General features: G+C 58.8%; 1 protein-coding gene and 1 long non-coding RNA gene across 3 annotated transcripts in view; one reads left to right on the forward strand and one right to left on the reverse strand.

Moving 5' to 3' along the window:
* Positions 1–7,562: 7,562 nt before the first annotated feature.
* Positions 7,563–10,114, forward strand: LOC117885786. The gene is made up of 2 exons (XR_004647852.1): positions 7,563–7,609; positions 8,992–10,114. It is a non-coding gene; the product is annotated as an uncharacterized LOC117885786 (long non-coding RNA).
* The window catches only part of VWA5A (von Willebrand factor A domain containing 5A), a 29,209-nt gene continuing 17,792 nt past the window's right edge, over positions 9,981–21,397 (reverse strand). Inside the window, exons 7-18 of one of the 2 annotated variants that reach the window (XM_034787220.1) lie at positions 20,352–20,524; positions 20,116–20,204; positions 19,820–19,964; positions 19,193–19,272; positions 17,878–17,992; positions 17,511–17,675; positions 14,341–14,444; positions 13,820–14,028; positions 12,779–12,955; positions 11,506–11,642; positions 10,783–10,909; positions 9,981–10,374 (exon numbers count right to left, since the gene is read on the reverse strand). In XM_034787220.1, the coding sequence (XP_034643111.1) occupies positions 10,295–10,374; positions 10,783–10,909; positions 11,506–11,642; positions 12,779–12,955; positions 13,820–14,028; positions 14,341–14,444; positions 17,511–17,675; positions 17,878–17,992; positions 19,193–19,272; positions 19,820–19,964; positions 20,116–20,204; positions 20,352–20,524 (1,601 nt within the window). In that variant the 3' untranslated portion in view covers positions 9,981–10,294. Of the gene's footprint in view, positions 10,375–10,782; positions 10,910–11,505; positions 11,643–12,778; positions 12,956–13,819; positions 14,029–14,340; positions 14,445–17,510; positions 17,676–17,877; positions 17,993–19,188; positions 19,273–19,819; positions 19,965–20,115; positions 20,205–20,351; positions 20,525–21,397 lie in introns of those variants that run through there. The other variant, XM_034787221.1, reaches the window with a different exon arrangement.

Raw genomic sequence — 21,397 nt, forward strand, 5'->3', positions numbered from 1 at the left:
GCCCCTGAAAATGTGCCGCCCCAAGCACGTGCTTGGTTTGCTGGTGTCTAGAGACAGTCCTGCAGAGGACACCGCCCGCTATTACTGTGTGAGACACAGTGAAATGAAACTGTTACCCGAAATTGGGCCAGCTAGTAAGCTTAGGGAGGACTAATGACCCACCAGAGTTTGGCAGAAAGTAGCACGTTTATTATACTGATAGCTAAGCTGAAAAGAAGGTGGGGGGGTCGCACTCACACTCGCATACTCCCAGGACAGGCACGGCACTGGAGATGTTAGGATCCTTGAAGGTAAGTGTCCCACAGCGCAGCGATGGATGGTGTGATGAAGGTAAGTCTGCCCGAGGCACGATGGAATGCAATGCAGCGAACCACTGACCAGGCGGTCCAGGCAAAGGGCCTTCACGGGAGGTACAAGCTTGTGAGTGCACTGCTAGGATATGGCCCCTTCCCCTTTTAAGGACCTGCTCCTCATGGCCTGCGACTAGAGATGACTTGGCTGCGTCTGGTTGGTCACACTCCGCCTTGGGCAGTGTCCATGCAGTGTCCATGCATTGGGTGTGTGATCGCTGCCTAATTAGAGTCCCAGACATCTTGTCTATCTGGAGCTCTTCTGATCTTGCAGCTGTTCAACCAGCCCATTCATCCCACAAGCATCCCAGGGTGGAGGGGGAGTGGGAAAGCCACTTCACAGGCATTCAGAGAGGGAAAGGAGACAAGAGGGGGAGGAGGGGGGAAGTATAACAGACCTTTTGAATATACAGGTTATACATAGCATAGTTATACATAGCATACAGATCACTGCTGCTCCTACAACAAAACCAATTTGTGATCATGCAAAACCCCAGGCTTCGGAATCGCCCTTCTCCCGGCAGCTGCACGGGGGCAGCAGTGACACACACACCACTTCCCGCTCAGACAGGAGACCTGGCAACCGGTGAATGTAACACAAACCTCCCTGCAGTTTTAACCCTTCCGTTACCTGGCAATGTCTCTGCATCCTGCCCAGAGCCCTGCTGGTAGGGTGACCAGATGTCCCGATTTTATAGGGACAGTCCTGATATTTGGGACTCTGTCTTATATAGAGGCCTATTACCCCCCACCCTCTGTCCCGATTTTTCACTATCTGGTCACCCTACCTGCTGGGCCTGTGGTGCAGAGATCCCTCACTTCATCTGTGAACTCCAATTCGGAGTGAGTCCTGTTCTGAGTCGCTTTCCCCTTGGAGACCTGGCACGTTGGCTCTCCCGGGGCCCATCTCTGTGTCAGACTCACAGGACAGTATCTGTCAGTGTAAAGGGGACAAGCGCATTGGGGTTTGCATCAGACCCAAAGGATGGAGCGAATTGTTCCTGGGGCCAAATCCTCCACTAGTGTAAAGTCACCGTAACTGCTTTCACTAGACCCGAGTTACTCCGGATTTACTCCAGGGAGGCTCTGGCCAGTTCAGCAAACTGGGATGTTTATCGCATTAATGCAGCGGAAGGTGATTAGTTCATTATAACCCATGTGGGGCCTGCCTGATCTAGGTTTTTTGCTGCCCCAAGCAAAAAATCCCCCCCCCCCTTTTTTTGGCTTTTCCTCATGTTTGCACAGCCCTGATTTGCGTTGTTTTCCACGCTGCTCAGCAACGGCTGATGATGGCTCTTGAACCTCATTCCAAGGGCATCTCTTAGATTCAAAAGAAAGATGGGGCTTGTATTCGTTACTTGGTTTATTGGGGGCAACTTGTCTTATTAAAGAAGAATCTCTTTTGCAACGAGGTGCTGCAGAAATACAGAGACGGAGCGAGAGAGGAGATAGCCTCTCCCGGAAAAGTGTCCTTACACCCTGACCCTCTGACCATTCCTTGTTTCTTTAGTCGTGTCTTCTTTTGACACTGCTCTGTCAGATCAGGCGCCTTTGGCTAGGGCAGCCTGCTGCAGCCATACAGAGCGATTGGGGGAATTGGGCTCCAGCTGTGATGGTGGGGCAGAAATGGGGCTGGCTACATCAGCCTGACCCTCTGTGTACGCTGCCTATTTTTACGGACAGGTCCCCCTAGGTTTCCCTAGGAGTGCCCGGTCTGGAATCTCTCTCTCGATCCAGACACACGAGTGTGAAATATCCTGAACTCTGTGTTAGCCTTGCCAAGGTCCAGTTCACGTTTGCTTAGAGGACAGGGTGGATGCACGTGGGACCTAGCTGTCACGCTGAACTTCACTCTGGAGGTACATAAAGCAGCTGTTTGATCTCTCCCTTCTGACTGCGTTCTGCCATTATAAACCATTGCGGTTACAAGGTATCCCAGTGAAGGGACCCTGCATTGGCTGACACATCTGTGCTAGCCCCTATGTGCTCTCCTCTTTCCAGATGTGCTGGCCCCTTGCACACCCCCGAAATTCAGGATTGAGGGCTTCTGAGTTTGATGCAAACTTGTTAGCTTGGAAACGGTACCGATTTCCGTTTAAACCCTACATGGATTCGAGTCCAGAGAGACAAACCTGATTGGAAACAGTGAGGTCTGCGCTCGGAGAGGTTCTTGATTTCAGCTCCATTGGGATTTGGAGAGTAGCCCTGCAAACCCTTCCTAGCCTGAGTAATCCTTACCCCACAAATTGTTCCACCGGAGCCAGTAGGGTCAGTCCCATTAGTAAGGATGGCAAGATCTTAAAGAGAATGAGACCCTGTAGAAGTTTGTCTGGTCCAGCTCCGGGCTCTGTTCCCAGCACCTGAGCTCCTTCTAGCTTTCCATGCGTCCAGCTTCTCTTTTCTAGCGGGCAATTGTACAGTAAACTCGTGAACCTCGAGTAAGCACATGGGCCAGTGCTCTTTTCCTTGCAACACCCAAAAGCCTCAACTCCTGGAAGAGAATGGCCAGAATGCCGCCCTTGGAAATGTGCCGCCCCAAGCGCGTGCTTGTTTTGCAGGTTCCTAGAGCTGGTTCTGGAAGGGAGCCCAAAAAGTTATTGAGTCTAGCCTCTGCCTTCATTAGCAGGACCAAGTACTGATTTTGCCCCTGATCCCTAAATGGTCCCCCTCAAGAATTGAACTCACAACCCTGGGTTTAGCAGAACCATGCTCAAACCACTGAGCTATCCCTCCCTCAAGCTGGATACCACTGGAACTGTTTCACTCTGGATCATAACTCACTAGTCAGGGGATGGTTTCCTGCTCTCCCGCCCCCAGGGAGCTCTGAGGCACCAGGCTCCAGTGTCACTCGCTCGCTCTCTGGCCAATGGCTCCTCTTAGCCACTCCCTATGGCAGCTTCCAGGGTGACACTTGCAGCTCAGCCATCGGTGCGCTCTCCTGCACGGCTGCTTCCGGGGGACACCTGCAGCACATTCCCCCACTGCTTTCCCCTGGGCCTTTCTGGCTCCCCACTCTGGATTTGCCAGCTCAGACGCCCTCCTCCCAGGCAGGTAGTAACCACAGACTCCACTCCATAGCCCCAAACATGCCTCCCTTGACCCCAGGAGTGACTGCAGAACACGTCCCTGCAGCTCGTCTGCTTGCAGCTCCTGGGCTTTCCGTGGGCCCCTGCTGTTCCTGGCCAGCTGAGCTGTGAGAGCAGGGAGTTGCCCCAAGTGTGATCAACGCTGCCTGTGTTTGCAGACAGCCTGAGCCCATTGCTTCAAGAGGCGGGTCATGAGTCCCAAAGGGATGGTGAGTCTTACTGGGGGTAGGAAGAGGGTAGGGAAGGGAGCATGTGCCAATGAGTCTGAAATGAAATGTGTCAGAAATAGCAACAAATAAATAAATAAAAAATACAAATCCGTTTAATCCCCCAGGCCTTTGTATCTGACAAATGACAGCCGATGGGTGATGAGGCCAGGGCGGCCTGGGGATTGACACTGTGATTTTTAGTGTCATCAAACAGATTTCTGGGGGGAAACCTGCTGCCCACCCAGGGCTGGGCTTCAGGGTCCCCTGGGGTGCACTTGACAGAGGTCATGCGTGTCTAGCAGGTCGGACCCTCCTTGGGAAAGGCAGCGTGGCTGGGATGGACAGTGGGCCTGCCAGTGAAATGGCCCCCAGAGGGCAGCAAAGGGTCAGGAAGGAGCGAGGGGCAGTTTGGAGACACCCCTAGCCCCAATTCAGTGTGTGTGTGTGTGTGTGGGCAGTTTGCAGACATGCCCTAGCACAGTGGTTCTCAACCAGGGGTGCATCTATCACTGGGGATACACAGAGGTCTTCCAGGGGATACCTCAACTCATCTAGAGATTTGCCTAATTTTACAACAGGTGACATAAAAAGCACCAGCGAAGTCAGTACAAATGAACATTTCATACAGCCAATGCCTTGTTTATACTGATCTATACACTGTACACGTTACGTTTGCATTTTTATGTCTGATTTTGCAAGCAAGTGTTTTTTAAGTGAGGTGAAATTTGGGGGTAAGGCAGACACACCAGACTCCTGAAAGGGGGTACAGTGGTCTGGAAAGGCTGAGCGCCACTGCATCGGTGGCGGCTGTGTGGAGCGAAGGGTTTGCAGACGGTCCCTGGCTCCCAGTGGGTGGGTGGAACTTTGCAGACGGCCCCTGGTTTACAGTAGCTGAGGGTGGGGAGTTTGCAGCCTCTCCCTGGCGGAGGAGCGGTGCTAGTTTCCCTTCCAGCTGATTCGGGGTTTCGCTGCACAGGGAACAAGGGGGAAGCTACAGTGGCTGCGGATCTGGCCCCCCAGAGGTCCAGGGGCTCCTTCCATCCTCTTTGGGTCCTGCCCCCCTGTGTCCGGGGTCCCCCTCGCACCCACACCCGGTCTGGGCCCATCCCCCTGATTCGGGGCTTCATCGCTGCAGAGTCTCCCCTCCCTGGATGTTGATTCTCGAGGTGGCCCAGCGGCGGCGCGGGTGACACGGGGCCCCCCGAGAGCGTATGGAGCAATGTTACATGCATGTGTGGAATGAATTTTGTTATGGGCAGCAATATGGAGGTGATGTGTGGTGGGGGTGGGGCCCAGGGGTTCGTAGTGTGGGAGGGGGCTCAGGGCTGGGGCAGAGGGTTGGGGTGCAGGCTCTGGCTGGGGGTGCGGGCTCTGAAGAGGAACTCCAAATCCCCCTGGAAACCCCTCTCCCCCTGGGAATGGGGGCAGCTCCCAGAGAACCTGCCCCACTGATCCCCGCCCCAGAGACTCCCAGCCCCATGAGACCCCCCCAGCTCCTCTCCCAGACATTTCCCTGGGCGGGGGTGTGTGTGTGACAGACAGGGATCCCTGACCTTCTCCCCTGTCTCTGTGACCCCCAACCCCTACTTGTCACCTCTTCCCCAGCCCCCGGAGACACTAACCTGCCCAGCCGCTGTGGGCACCTTTCTGGGAGCTCCTTCCTGACCCCCTGCATGTCGCCTCTGGCTGCAGGGTGCCCCCTAGAGCTGAGCACAGCACCTAGTGCTGCCCCCCAGCTCTACACAGAGGTGCCCTCCCAGCTCCTGCCTGCCACGCCCTGCTCACACCCCCAGGGACACTGGCTTCTTTTTGGCCCAGTCCTATTCTGAGCCCCACCCAAAGCCCCCATCACCTGCCCCCCAGCCTCTCTCCAAGCACTCCTCTTGGCCCCCTGTCAGCTGCCCCCAGAGCCCCTGCCCCTCTCTGAGGGTCTCCCCCCGGGAAGTTCAGGAACAGCCTCCTCAAGCGAGCCGAGGAGCAGAGAATCCTTCCCAGGAGCTGGCTGGGGGGGTCTTGCCCCCATGCTCGGGGCTCACTGACCCCCACATGTGGGGTGGGGAACAGATTTCCCCCAGCATCAGATTGGCAGAGATTCTGGGGGGTTCATCCCCCTCGGCAGCCGGAGCACTTGCTGGTTTGTACAGGTGTAACTAGGGGGGCTCTGGGACCTGACGTCTGCAACTCAGGGTTTGGGGGCGTCGGTGACTCAGCCCCAGGGGCTGGAGCTGTCACAGGAGGGTGGGGGGCTGGGGCCAGATGAGATGATCAGGATGATTCCTTCTGGCCTGAAAATCTCTGAGTTTATCCTCCCTGGCCCCATTCCCTTCTGAGTGGCTCCTGCAACCTCCCTTGGCTCCCCCAGCCCCTCTCCAAGCACCTGCGATGCCCTGCTGCTGCTCCTGGTACCAGTGCCCATCCCGGCAGGGGCTGCGGTAAATGGCTCTTAGCGGTGCCAAGCAGGGCCGGCTCTAGGCACCAGCAAACCAAGCACGTGCTTGGGGCAGCACATTTTCAAGGGCAGCATTCTGGCCGTTGTTTTTTGCTTCGGGTAGCAAAAGCCTAGAGCCGGCTGTGGCAGCAGCAGCGTGTTGCCCTGGGGCCACTGTGGTTCACGCCGTGGGGGAGCAGCACCCGTACCTTGTGGCTGGGCCGGGCAGGCTCTGAGCGGGGGAAACTCGGGCTGGAGCCTGCCCCTCGGGGCACATGGAGCTGCCTGCAGATGCCGCAGGGCGGCCGCCCCCCCAGCACCACAGCCAGGGCTGGGTGAAGCAGCCCGAGCTGCCCAGGGAGTGCGGCAGGGCGGCCAGAAGCAGCAGTGGGGCCATAGAGGGCGGGGCGCCGCTGGGCGGGGCCTGCGTCCTGCTCTCCGGGGCTCCACTCTGTCTGAGCTACCCTGCGCTGGCTCCTCAGCCCCCTGCCGGGCCATCCCCCAGCTCTGCCCTCCAGGGTCCCGGCCATTCCTGGAGGTGGGAGCCCTGGCTGGAGGGACCCTGGGCTGAGGCACGGCCCAGGAGGCCCGTTGCTTACCCGACCCTGCCAGCACCAGACCGGCTGGAGGCGAGAGGGGCGCGGGTGGAGTCAGCACTGGTGGGGGGAGGGAGCCGAGGACTGGGGCGGCAGGGGGTGCGGGTGGGGTGGGGGGGCGGCCAAAAATTTTTTTTGCTTCGGGCCACAATAGACCTAGAGCCGGCCCTGGTGCCAAGATCTCGGTGCCCCCCAGGTCGGCCTGGAGCTGCTGGATGCACTGCAGGGACTCGGCCATGGTCTGTTGGGTGTATCCCACGCCCTGCCTGCAGGGGGCGCCGAGGGGTCAGGGGCTGGGACAGCAGGATCAAGGGACACCCCGACCCCAGCCTGCCCTGCCCCCAACCACCCCCTTCCTGCGCTGCCCTTCTGACTCACAAGTAGAAGGACTCGAACTGAGACCCAAAGCCGTAGATGTTGAAATAACAGCCCAGGGCAAATTCTTCAACAGCAGGACCAGGGTCTCCTGGGGATGGACAGGTGGATGGAGTTACCCCCTTGGTCCAGCCAGCCTGCCCCTCCCGCCCAGCTCTGCCCCATGGGCCCAGTCAGCCTGTTCTGCTCCCCCCTGCCGGCTTTGCACCACAGGCCCAGCCAGCCTAGGCTGCTCCCTCCCAGCTCTGCCCCCTGCTTCCCTCCTGCCCCCAGCTCTGCCCCACAGGCCCAGCCAGCCTGGGCTGCTCAATCCCCAGCCCAAGTCATCCGTTAACCCATAAACAAATCTAGTGTTCTCCTTTGAACCATTGCTGTTTCCGTACAAGAAACCCCTCCCCACGCTCAAGTGTGTTCTGATGCCTGGATCCAAACTCTGCATCAGTCCCACTGGGATTTCATCTTCTCCTGACTGATGGTGCTGGGGGCTCTGCCTGTCTCCAGCACTCAGCACCCTGAGTTACCACCATCACCTGGGAACCCTGACCAGTTCAAGCTTCATGGAGCGGTAAGATCCCTCCCTCTCTCTCTCTCTGCAGCAACGCTCCTCGTACCTAAGCTAAAGATCCCTGCAGCGCCCCAAAATACTGTGGGGTTTGCTCATCAAGTGGGTTACTACCAGTACAAGTGTGACGTGAAAGTGGGGATAGGGATGTGCTGAACCTGTGACATACGAGGGTGGCAGCCTGGAAGTGCTGCTCGACCGAGCCTGCTCAGGCTTACTCTATTCTGGTGCGGCACCTGTGGCACGTAAGGGGGGGGGGCAGCTTGAAAGTGCTGCTTGACCCAGTCCACTCAGACTTGCTCTGTTAATGTGGGTGTGTGTTCATTCATCTGGTTCTGGGGCTGGAGGACCCCAGCCCTGCAGAACCTAGGTCCTGCAAGGGACTTGCAGAAGGGAGAAGTAGAGCTCCATATGAAAACACCAGTAACACAAGCAGAACATTGATAGAATTACAGAAACATCCCCCAAGCCCCCCAAAATGTAACCCTAATAAATGAGCATACCCCAAAGTAACAGGCAAATCTGTTAACACTGGGATTTAGTCCCCCAAGCCGGAACACCGTCCTGGAGTTCGGCGTCAGGCCGGGAAAGCCAGGGGAGGAGGGGGTAGATCGGTATGATTCCTCGCCCACCTGGCTGTGGGAGACCCGGGTCGATCCCTCCTCCGCCTGCGAGGGAGACGGGATTTGAACCTGGGCTCCCCCTGCAGGACAGCGTGCTGACCGCACTGCGAGTGTCACCCCTGGAGCTGCCCTGAGGAGCGGGTAAGGGGAGCTGGGGGCCAGAGAGCGAGCGAGCGACTCTGGAGCCTGCAGAGCTCCCCGGGGGACAAAGAGCAGGATCCCCGGCTCCCCGGGCTAGTGAGTTATTGATCCAGAGAAGAACAGCTGCAGCTGGAGCCTCCCCCGGAGCTCTGGGTTCGGGTGCTGCGGGCCGGTGAGAGACCCACGCTCCTGGCCTCTCTCCCCATCCGGCAGGGTGGGGAACTGACCTGGGGCGACTGCTCAAAGCCCTGGGGTAAAAGCCACAAGGAGCTAGCTGGAGCTCAGAGCAAGCCACTGGATCCGGCCTTGTGACAGCTGCTTGGAGCCTCCCCTGGGGCCGAGAGCCTGGGCACCCGCCGGAGGTGCAGGGCCTGGGGTCATGGGCAGGGCTGTAGGGACCCTGGCAGCGAAGTCAGGTGCAGCAGGAGCTCGCAGGGCTCAGCAGCAGCTGAACAGGGTTGGGAAACACCGTGGAAGCCCAAACGTTGGACAGAGCCAGAAGTGGGAGTTGGGCACCTCTGTCTGAATTGTAAGATCCTTTGCCGGCTGTGGGCAGAATTAAGGGCATTTGGGGGCCATGCTTTGCGTTTCCTGGTTGAATGGGTTTGTATTTCTTTTCAGGGTCACGGAGACAGGGAGTCTCTGGGGTCTGCAACACGTGCTGTGGGGATCCCGGCACCGCCCCTCACCTTGAACTTCACCTTCATGGAGCTTTCTGCCTGGCAACCTACAAAGAGCCTGGATTCCGTCTGCCCCCAACCAGCTCCTAGGCTCGGAGGTGGGGGTTTGGCCCACCCCTAGGCCTGGGCTGGGCGCCAACTCCCCTGGGTTTATCGCTGTTACACATCAGGATAACAACCCGCGTCTCTTTAGACGGTCCAGGGGAGCTGGACACCCGGCTGCCATCTGGGCCTGGAAAATCTCCCCCCGTCTTTTCTCTCTAGAATTCTTCCTGCCAATTTCAATGCCCTGGGCTGGCAGCAGCAGGGCCTGGCCCCGCAGCCGCTGGGGCTCAGCACAAGACATTCGGCTGCTGGAGCCCACACGACTGTCGGCGTCAGCTCACAGACGGGAGCAGCCTTGGGGGGGGGCTGTGTGAGAAGGGGAGAGAGCGTTTGCTGCTTCCCTGTCCCATTACAACGCCGCTGGGTCCTCGCTCCAGGGAGAGTCGGGGGTTCCCGAGCTGCTGGGGGGCTGGACGCCCGGTTCCCAGGTATCTGAATGGGAATCATGTGTCCCAACAGCGGCCGAGCAAGGACTGATTTTCTGGGCTTGGCAGCTCCTCCTGGTGGAGCGGAGACCAGTGAGGGGGTATCAGGGGTCCGCACAGACCCAGAGCTAAAACGTCCTGCTAAACACTGCCCTGGGGCAATGCCCCATGTCTGCCCCCTGCACCCCACGTGGTCCCCGCCCTCCGGGGCTCCTCCCGGCCCCTGCCAGCTGCCCCGGCGTCTGGGTCCAGCTGCTCTGCCCCACCAGAAAGCCGGAGCTGGGAGTGCTAATCCACCCGCTCAGGGCAGGCAGTCCCTGACGCTGCTGGGAACCCAGTGCCCTGGACAACCGAGGGAAGCGCGGTGCCCCGGGACCCCAGCCAAAGCCAGGCAGACAAACCCGGGGAACTGCTTTATTCCAGCGAGGGGCTGGCAGAGACAGTCTCCACCCGCAGCACCAAGGGCCTGTCTGCACAATGACCTTCCTCCGCTGTAAGTTACAGGGTCAATTTAAACTGTTTTCGTAAAACTTATGCAAACCAACTGGCTGCTCTTAATTTAGGATCCATGGGGCGGTGGGGGGGGAGGGTCTCAGCAGGGCTGGAAGCCCGGGATAGCTTGTGGGGGAAGTATGGGGATTGGCGGGGCTCAGCCGGGTTGGAGGCCCAGGGTAGCTTGCTTGGGGGGGGGAGTTTACAGGATCTGTGGGGGGCTCAGAGCCCGAAGACAGCAGGGCCAACGCTGCAGCCCAGCAGGGTGTTGGCGGCTTCCAGGCATTCGCTCAGCCGGGGCCCTGCAACGAGAAGAGGGTCGGGGGATACATTAGCTGAGGAACAAAGGGCAGAGAGCTCACAGCCCGGGGGACTGACGTCGGGAGACTGGGGGGAATGGGACGGGGAGCTGGGGGCTGGGAGCCTGTCTGTCCTGGGACTGGAGGCCTCTAGGGGGCTGGCTGGGGGGCCAGAGGCTGTTAGGATGCCGGGGGGGCAGGGGGCCCTGGGACCCATGGGGTGCAGGATCTCAGGGCTGTGGTTGGCTGGACTGTGGGGTCCCATGGAGTAGGGTTGGTGCTGTGGGCTTGGGGGATCTCGGGGGGTGGGGGCTGTGCGACAGAGGGTCTCGGGGGGGGGCTGGGCTATGGGGCAGGGGCTCTCCAGTAGCGGACCTGGGCCCTGCCCCCGACCCCCAACTCCCGTCTCACCTGCTTGGCCCCGCATCCAGCCTACAGCTTTGGCCTCCAGCAGCTCCCACTCATCGCGCTGCCCTGCGGCCCGGCCGTGCAGCCAGACCACAGCCAGCACTGTGGCCCAGACACCGGGGGCCACGCCCTGTGTGGGGGAGAGAGAGACAGCCTGAGACAGCGCCCAGCCCCTGTTCCCCAGGGTGCTGCCCCCATCTCCCTACCCCCTAATGCTGCCAATCCCCCCGCCCCGGGGAGCCCCCTGCTCCCCTCCCAGCGTTGCCCCCATCCCCCCCCGCCCTAAGGACCCCTGTGGCCCCCCAGTGCTGCCCCCATTCCCCTGCTCTGGGGACCCCCCAATCCAGCGCTCCTTCCCCAGACTCAGAGGGTTCCTAGCCCCCCACACTCTAGCACCGTGGACTCCCTACCCAGATGCCCGGTGGGATGCCCAAGGGTAGGGAGACAGCCTCAGAGAGGACCGAGACTGGGCCTCCCCATGTCCCCCCCAGCCCTGGGACCCCTCAATCCAATGCTCCGATCCCCTTTAAGGGGGTGCCTAGTTTCCCGCTGTGGGCCTGTCTCCCCCACTGGGCTCCAGATTCAGGGGTAATTTGATCCAGTGGCTCTTAGACCCTGACCCCTCAGTTTGAGTCACGCCCAGTCTCATCTAGGAGCAGAGAATAGGCCCAACTCATGGCACCTGCCTCCCCTGTCTCTCCCCTCTCCTCTGCACCCTGCACTCACCTTACTGGGCATCCTCCCCCTGGCATCCGTCTCGCTCACCCCCAACGCAGCGGCCAGCCGGGGGTCCAGGTCCCACGAGCCATCAGCATTCTGCAGAGACACCAGCCTCAGCAGGGGAGACTCCTCTGGTGCCGGCTCTAGGGAGAGACATGGTGAGATGGCTCTTGCACGGGGTTATGGGTACAGAACAGCAACATGGCCTGTCCAGGCTAGGGGACAACCAACAACCTTAACTCTGCCCCTCCATGGGCATCCTTTATCTGCTCCTCTGCACCCATGAATGTCTCAGTCACAGTCAATAATCTCACAACCCCAGGGTGTTTCTGAAATACAATCTGACCCCAGGACCATCCTGTACTAAAACCTGCGATACTGACCTATGTCCGTGGAGACACAGATGCGTCTAAGGGTATAGGGGAGACGGGATGTTACACAGTCTGTAAGATATTATAGCCATGCCTGGGCCAGGGTTATGAGGCAGAGTTAAGGTTACCTGGGCTACAGCAAGTTTGTATTTCCAGACGCTTCAAATTCAGGTTTTAAGGGGAACCTTAACTTTAAAATTTCTGCCTTTCGTGGGCTTCTTCATTTAGAAACCAGACCGGCCAACCACACTCTGTGCCCCTGAACTCACCTGTACAAACATCCAAGGCTGGGTGCAGTTTCACAAGGTATTTTTGTCTGGGAATTTAGCTGTGTGCCCATTTCAGAGAAAACTGCTCAGCAACATTTCTGTTACTAAAAAGCAACTGATTACCCCCCCCCCCACTTAGCTCATTGATACAAACTCACACCCCAAATTCCAGCTTCACAAAATTTATTGCTTGGGAGTATCCTTATTTTTTTTCATTTTGTTGCAAGATCATTTGTGTCACGGCACTTAAAAAACTCAGCTGCGGATTGCCCCTCCCCCAGCGTCACAGCAGTGTTTTGCCCAGGAAGTTCCTTCACTTTCTATGTAGCTGTTAAACACTTGCCCAGCTCTGGGACCGTCAGGGCACGTCTGTGTCTGACCCGATGAAGCGTCATCCTGGTGTTTGCCGCCCGTCCCGAGTCCTGACTGCCAGCCCCTGCCCCCCTCACTTTTCTGGGGCACGGTCTCCGGCAGGGCACCATGTCTGCAGGACTTCCTGACCATGTGTTGGGGGCTCCCCCGGCTGAGCTTTGGGATGGCGAGGGAGCCAGGAGGAGCGGTGCCGGGGGAGGAGATAGCTGGTACTGGCCACGGGGAGCTCTGGGGGTGAGTGCTCCGGGGGAGGGCGGTGGTTCTCACCTGGCACATCCGAGCTGTCGTCAAAGTCGCAGGCCATGGCGCAGTCCACGGACACACCGGAGAACCCTTGGGTCCAGGCCATGGGCAGAGAGGCGGAACAGGACATGGCCATGGGGGCGCTGGAGTTCGCGGTGACAAAACAGCACATCTTCCGCATGTGGGATGCGGCCCCGAAGCCTGGGGGGGAGACGGACGGACAGAGAGGGACGGACAGACATGCAGACAGTGACAAGCTAAGAGAGGGAAGGGAAATCTCCCCCTCCCCCTCACGGCACCCAGAGCCAATGCACCATTGGGACCCCTCCCCATACCCCCCCAGCTGGGACCCCCTACACCCAGCCCCATCCTCCTCTCCCCCCAGCTCCCTCAGAGTCAGGATTTCCCCCCAGCCCCTTCCCCCCAAGCTGGAAGCCCTTTCATCTAGCCCCTCCCCTACAGCTTTCCTCCAGCTTGGACCCCTCATCCAGCCCCAAGGGGTGCGGGTGCTGCACCCCATAGATGAGGGCAGGATGCTGGGGGGAGGGGCGAGAGGCCCCCGCTAGACAGGCCTGCTCATGACAGCGATGTGCTCGCCCCTCTGGTCCCTGCCTGTGGGGGTCGGCTGGGTCTGACTGTCTGATTCTCTGCCTCCATCTGTTTGGGTCTCTGATTCTGGGTCCATCTGTCTGTCCGTACATCTCACAGGCCCCACTCTCCCGGCTGGGATGGGCCAGGCACCGTGGGCTACTCCTCATCCCACCCGGCCAGCACCAACCGCTCTCCCCTTGCCCTGGGGACAGGGGCACTGGGGTTGCCCTGGGGGGGGCAGGGAGGGGGCAGCTCAGCCCCACGGGAGCTGGGGCAGGGAGAAGAGCAAAGGGACGTTAGCCCATAACCATGATGCCCCCTCTCCAATGCTTCTGGTTCCCTCCTCTCACACTGGGATCCTCCTGTTCTGGGATCCTTCCCATAATTCTCTCCCCCTTCCCTCGCCCCAGTGCCAGGTTCCCCCCACAGTGCTAGGTTGGGTCCCCTCCCACCTGAGTCCCCCCCAGGGGCTACCTCTCAGCGGGATGTCCCGTCTCACCAGCGGCCCTTGCACTGGCTGCCTCCGCTCCGTGTCCACCCCCACATAGGCCGTGAGGGAGCAGACGACCCCCGAGCTCAGACTGGTCTCCAGCGCCCGGCGCCGGTCCCCCTCCGACCCGGTGTCCATGGCCCCCTCCAGCTCCAGGAGCAGTGACTTGGCTGCCAGCCGGTGAACGGGGAGCCTGTGCCGGGAACCGAGAGTCACAGGGTGAGCCCCGGACGCTTGGGTTCCTGCCACTGTGGGGAGGGGAGTAGGGGCTAGTGGGATAGTGTATGGGGGGGCGGGGGGAGCCAGGACTCCTGGGTTCTATCTCTGGCTATAGGAGGGGAGTGGGGTCTAGTGGACACAGCAGGGAGGCTGGGAGCCAGGACTCCTGCTTCCTTCTGTGACTTGGGGCAGGTCCCATTGCATCTCTGTCCTGTTGGGGGTGGGGATGTGGGGGGCAGGACCCAGCGGCTTGGGGAAGATGGGGACCAGGGAGCATTGCTGTCACCTGTCTCCATCCTGTGGCTGCAGGGGGAACTGCAGGGTCTCCTTGTAGGTCTGGTCCTGGATGCGGTACTGCAGGGTGACGCCCCCCATGGCAGTGTCTGGGGGCTGCGGGCAGAGAAAGGGGGTCAGAGGTGGAGTGTGAGGGGGGAGAAGATGCCCAGGGACCCCCTCAGACCCAGGTTACAGAACAAAGGGGGTAAATACGCCCAATTCACAGCAGTTAGGGGTCTGCCTAGTCAGCCCAACGGCCATCAGTAGGATCAGGAGTTAACGACCCCCTTTGAGATCAATGGGGTTGGGATAGCACATAGACCTCTAGCCCAGTGGTCACTGGTAGGGGACAGAGTTATCGATCCCCATGGAGGTCTCGTCTACACTACATGCTGCAGTATAACTATGTCGCTCAGAGGTGTGAAAAATCCACACCCCTGAGCGACGTAGTTACACAGACCTTAGCCCCCCTGTGTAGACAGGGCCGTGCCGGCGGGAGAACTTTTCCCGTTGGCTTAGAGTGTCTTTACCAGACATACTACAGTGGCGCAGCTGCGCCGAAGTAAATTTATAGCATAGACCTGCCCTGAGATCAATGCAGCCAGGCTAGTGCAGAGAACTCCCCAGCCCAACTGCCATCATTAGAGGTCAGAGTTAACATTCTTCACTGAAATCAATGGGGTTGGGGTGGCACAAAGACCCCCAGCAAAATGGCCATCATTAGGGCTCAGAGTCAACAATCCCCACTGAGATCAATGAGGTTGGGGTAGCAAAGAGACATGCAGCCCAATGGCCATATTTAGGGATCAGAGTTAACAATCCCCATTGAGATCGATGGAGCTGGAGTAGCACAGAGACCCCCAGCCCAATGGCCATCTTTAAGAACATAAGAGCGGCCATACGGGGTCAGACCAAAGGTCCACCTAGCTCAGTATCCTGCCCTCCAACAGTTTAAACCTGCTGCCTATTAATTTCATTTGTGACCCCTAGTTCTTGTGTTATGAGGAGTAAATAACACTTCCTTATCTACTTTCTCCACACCAGTCATGATTTTATAGACCTCAATCATATCCCCCCTTAGTCGTCTCTTTTCCAAGCTGAAAAGTCCCAGTCTTATTAATCTCTCCCCATATGGCAGCCGTTCCATACCCCTCATCATTTTTTTTTGCCCTTTTCTGAAACTTTTCCAATTCCAATCTATCCTTTTTGAGTTGGGGCGACTAGCTCTGCACAAAGTATTCAAAATGTGAGCGTGCCATGGATTTATATAGAGGCAATATGATATTTTCTGTCTTATTATCTATCCCTTTCCTAATGATTCCCAACATTCTGTTTGCTTTTTTGCTGTCGCTGCACATTGAGTGGATGTTTTCAGAGAACTATCCACAATGACTCCAAGGTCTCTTTCTTGAGTGGTTAAAGCTAATTTAGACCCATCATTTCATATGTACAGTTGGAATTATGTTTTCCAACGTGCATTACTTTGCATTTATCAACACTGAATTTCATCTGCCATTTTTTTGCCCAGTCACCCAGGTTTGTATAATTTTTGGTGGTGCCCAGAACAGGTCCAAGTAGAGCCGTCCAGTCCATAGTACGGACCAGGGCAACTGCCCCAGGCCCCGCGCTTCAGGGGGATGCGGGGTCCAGGGCGGCCTGGGGGATTAGCAGGGGGCCTGGTGCTGGCAGCAGCAAGCGACCCGGCCCCGGCCTGCCCCGCCCCGCTGTGCTCTGCCTCGCCGACTCCCGGCGTCGCGAGGGGGAGGGAGCCGGAAAGAGGCAGGGTGGGGGTAGAGAGTTGGGGAAAGAGGTGGAGTGGGGGTGGGCAGAGCAGGGCAGGCTGGGGCACTTGCTGCTGCCGGTGCCTGGCCCCTGCTACCCGCCCAGGCTGCCCTGGACCCCGTGTCCACCTGAAGGGGTTGCCCCGGTCCATCCTATGGACGGGACGGTTCTGATTAAATATAAGCCCAAACATTGGTGGAGCCGGGCCCACGTTCCTGAATATTGGTGGAGCACGGGCACCACAGGCCCATATAACTCCCCGCCTATGTTGTAAGATCCTTTCGAAGCTCTTCGCAGTCTGCCTGGGACTGAACTATCTTGAGTCATTTTGTATCTGCAAATGTTGCCACCTCGTTGTTTATCCCGTTTTCCAGATCAGTTATGAATATGTTGAACAGCCCTGGTCTCAGTACAGACCCCTGGGGGGACACCACTATTTACCTCTCTCCATTCCGAAAACTGACCCTTTATTTCCTATCTTTTAACCAGTTATTGATCCATGAGACGACTGACCCTCTTATCCCATCACAGCTTACCTTGCTAAAGAGCCTTTGGAGAGGGATCTTGTCCAAGGTCTTCTGAAAGTCCAAATACACTATAGCCAATGGATCCCCCTTGTCCACATTCTTGTTAACCCCCTCAAAGAATTCTAGTAGATTAGTGAGGCATGATTTCCCTTTGCAAAAACCATGTTGACACTTCCCCAACAAATTCTGTTCATCTATGCGCCTGACAATTCTGTTCTTTACTATTATTTCAACCAGTTTGCCCAGTACTGAAGTCAGGCTTATTGGCCTGTAACTGCCGGGATCACCTCTGGAGCTCTTTTTAAAAACTGGTGTCACATTAGGTATTCTCCAGTCATGTTTAGTTTATCAATTTGTTCCAAAACCTCCTCTAATGACACCTCAATCTGGGACAGTTCCTCAGATTTGTCATCTAAAAAGAATGGCTCAGGTCTGGGAATCTCCCTCACATCCTCAGCCATGAAGACCGATGCAGAGAATTCATTTAGTTTCTCCGCAATGGCCTTATCGTCCTTGAGTGCTCCTTTAGTATCTCAATTGTCCAGTGGCACCACTGGTTTTTTAACAGGCTTCCTGCTTCTGATACACTTAAAAACATTTTTGCTGTCACTTTTTGAGTCTTTGGCTAGCTGTTCTTCACATTCTTTTCTGGCCTTCCTAATGATATTTTTACACTTCACTGGCCAGAGTTTATGCTCCTTTCTATTTTCCTAACTAGGATTTAACTTCCACTTTTTAAAGGATGCCTTTTTACCTCTCACTGCTTCTTTCAGAGTTATTGCCCAGGAAGGGGTGGGGGGTTCCTGGCACAGTCACTGATCCCGAGCCCTGGGGGCGTCCTGGGGGAGGGAGGGGGGCCTCGCTCTCTCACCTGGGGCAGCCCGAGGAGCTGGGTGTAGATGAGGCACCGCTGCCCAGGGAAGATCACCTCAGGGCCCCGGCCCAGCAGCGCCGCCTCCATCCCGGGAGGCAGATCCCAGCTCAGCGAGATCCCAGTCACGGCCGGCTGCAGGGCCCGCTTCAGAGACTGCAGCGCCTGGGGGAGAGACCAACACACCCAGGGTGGGGCCAGGACACCAGGGTCCTATCCCCGGCCTGGGGGGTAGGGGGGGCATAGGGACTGGTGGGTTAGAGCAGGGGGGGCTTGGAGCCAGGACTCCTGGGTTCTCTCCCAACTCTGGGAGGGGACTGGGGTCTGGTGGGTTAGAGCCGGGGAGCCCAGACTCCTGGGTTCTCACCTTGGGCTGCATGCGGTCCTGGCCTGTGATGAACTCGGCGCTGCCCCCTGCTGCCCGGGCGATGCCTTTGACCAGAGCCGTGGAGGCCCCTTCCCCGATGCCAAAGGAGAAGCACCTGCAGGGGGGCAGAGTCCGGGGGCGGGGTCAGAGACAGGAGTGGCAGGGGCAGAGCTCGGGGGGCCCATTCAGTGCTGGGGGGCAGTTGGAGAGGGGACAGTAGGGCTGGGGGGCAGGGTGAGGTGAAGGGATAGGCAGATGTTGGGGTTGGGGTCTCTCTGTTGGCAGGGCTGGGCGACAGGGTTGGGGAGATGATAGGGCCGAGGTTCTCCATGCTGGCAGGGCTGGAGGGAGAGAGTTTGAGGTTGCTGGGGGGTCTCCAGGTCGGGAGGGCAGGGGGCAGCTTTGGTGAGATAATGGGAGGCAGGGTTGGTGGGTGCTGGGGGGAGAGAGTTTGGGGTTGCTGAGGGTGCCCATGCCAGTAGGGCAGGGGGGACAGTGTTTGGGGTTGCTTGGGGTCCCCAGGCCATAAGGCTGGGGGCAGGGTTGAGGGGTGCTGTGGGGCAGACAGTCCCCATTTGCACCTGGCCCATGTAAATGCAGAACCATGGTCACCCTGAAGCATGGCTCCCGACCAGGCCAATGGACGCTCCACAAACTGTCTGCGTTCAGGCCACACAGCGAGACCCAGGCGGTGACGGAAACTCGCCAGATGGTTTTCAGCAAGGAAAAGGGACCCTGGGAGGGATCGTGCGTCTGAGCTCTTCTGGACACCAGCCCGAGGTCCCCAAAGCCATTCTGGGGCACCCTGAGAATGCAGATCCCATGTCTCTCCCATCCTCTGAACCCACAAACTGACTCACCTGCTCCATGGTTCACTGCGTTAACCTCTCGCTAGCTGTTCCCTTCTCCAAGCTCACACACCCGCGGTTAGTTCACAGGCGAGCTCTGGAGTGTCCTGACCGCGGGATCAGTGCCTGGAGAACCTTGTGACTTTGGGTTTATGTGCCCAATCTCGTTCCATCCAGTCTGTCCGGGTGGTCAGTTTGGCTGGAGCACCCACGGGGACTGTCCGTGGTCAGAGTGGCCCAGTGATCCAGGTGCATACACTGGGTCCTGGCTGGGGAAACCGAATTCTAGGGAACACTCCCAGGTTGGGGGTTGGGGCATCTGCCTTGGCTTCTGACAGTCTGAGCTGAGGTTGGCACTCTCAGCTGGGTGCCACTCTGCACACCATGACAGCAAGGTTGGGGATATCTTAAGTAGCAGGGTGGGGGCAAGGTGGGAGGGATGATGGAGGGGCAGGTGCCCCTGTTACCTGTGGGCCCCCCGGTGACGCTGCACCTCAGCTATGACATCCTGGGTGTTCCCCACCTCCCCGTCCGTGAACACGAACAGCTGGTGGGGGAGAGACACTGTCAGAGCCAGGGACCCCAAATCCCCCTGGAGACACCCCCTCCCCCTGGGAATGGGGGCAACCCCCAGAGAATCTTCCCCACTGACCCCACTCCCAGAGACCTCCAGCCCCATAAAACTCCCCAGCCCCCCTCCCTCCCTTCCCAGACATCTCCCCTGGGGGGCTGACAGACAGCGACCCCTGACTCTAACTGTTCCCTGGCCCGTGGAGACACTAACCTGCCCGACTGCTCTGGGCACCTTTCCAGGAGCTCCCTCCTGCCCCCAACCATGTGCCCTCCCTGCCCCCCAGCTGCAGGGCACCCCCAGAGCTGGGCTCAGCATGAAGTGCTGCCCCCCAGATCTATACAGAGGTACCCCACCCCCAGCTCCTGCCTACCATGCCCTGCTCCCATCCCTGGGGCAGTGGCCCCCTATTGTCCCCAGACCTACTCTGAGACCCCCCCCCAACCCCCCCGCCACCTACGCCCCCCCCCCAGCCCCAGCCCCTCTCTGAGCCCCCAGGATGCCCTGAGGCTGCCCCCAGTACCTGGCGTGGGTGCCCGTCCCGGCAGGGGCTGCTGTAAATGGCTCGTAGTGGCGCCAAGATCTCGGTGCCCCCCAGGTCAGCCTGGAGCTGCTGGACACGCTGCAGGGACTCGGCCATGGTCTGTTGGGTGTATCCCACGCTCTGCCTGCGGGGGGCGCCAAGGGGTCAGGGGCCGGGATACCTGGAGCCAGGGACACCCCGACCCCAGCCAGCCCTGCCCCCAACCCACAGACACCCCGACCCCAGCCTGCCCTGCTCCCTAACCCACCCAGCAACACGCCCTGCCCCAGACTCACGGGTAGAAGGACTCGAACCGAGACCCAAAGCCGTAGATGTTGAAATAACAGCCCAGGGGCAAACTCTTCAACAGCAGGACCAGGGTCTCCTGGGGACGGACAGACAGATGGTGTCACCCCCACAGGCCCAACCAGCCTGGGCTGCTCCCCCACTCGGCTCTGTCCCCCCAGGCCCAGCCAGCATGAACTGCTCCCCTCCACGGGCCCATGTAGTGTGGCTTCCCGCCCAGCCGTACCTTGGCGCTGTCGATGCGCTGGGGGGAGCGGTCTCGGCCGTCCATGGGGCACTCCATGCTGCCGGAGCGGTCCAGCAGGAAGATGAACTCCCCGGCCGAGCTCTGGCCTGGTACAGCCTCGGGCAGGCTGGGCAGCAGGGTCACCATTACGGCTGGGTCACCCATCAGGGAGCCTGCAGGGAGATGGGGCCAGGCCCAAATGGGGGGGGGCATGGGGTCGAGCCCTGTGAGTCTGCGAGAGCCCCCAGGCTCCCACTCCTGCCCCAGAGTCCCACCCATGTCCCTCCCCCCTCCTGCCCTCCCCATAGATCCCCCCCAGCCCCCACCTCCCAACTGCCTTAGAGCCCCACCCCTCTGTCCCTCCCACCATATCACCCTCTCCCTAGATCCCCCACCACCCCCATCCCCTCAGTATCCCCTGACTGCCCCAGAGTCCCCCCTCCCCCCACCTTTCCTCTAGATTTCACACTGCCCCCAATTACCAGCTCCCCAGCGCCTGCCCTTCCATTTCCTATTCTCCCCAGTATTTCCAAACCTGCAGTGCACCCCAGTGTCTACCTGCTCCCAGGCACCCCACCCTCCCACCCCCAGCTCCGCCGAAACCCCCCGCTCTGGTCCCCTGAGCCCCCACACACACCTCATCCTCAGCTCCTTCAACACCCATCCATAATCATAAGAACGACCAGATTGGGTCAGACCAAAGGTCCATCTAGCCCAGTATCCTGTCTGCCAACAGAGACCAATGCAAGGTGCTTCAGAGGCAGGGCTGGCTCTAGGTTTTTTGCCACCCCAAGCACCGAGAGTAAAAAAAAAAAAAAAAAAAGCTCTGAGAGCGCAACAGCCCCTGGTACTGTGCTGCCCCAAATATGTCCTCTTTTGCTGGTGCCTAGAGCCGGCCCTGTTCGGAGGGAATGAACGGAACAGGTAATCATCAAATGATCCATCCCATTGCCCATTCCCAGCTTCTGGCAAACAGAGGCTAGGGACACCATCCCGGTTAATAGCTGTTGATGGACCTATCCTCCATGAACTTATCTAGCTCTTTT

The sequence above is a fragment of the Trachemys scripta genome, chromosome 12 (genome assembly GCF_013100865.1).
Source record: "Trachemys scripta elegans isolate TJP31775 chromosome 12, CAS_Tse_1.0, whole genome shotgun sequence".
In the NCBI taxonomy this organism is placed as follows: Eukaryota; Metazoa; Chordata; order Testudines; family Emydidae; genus Trachemys; species Trachemys scripta.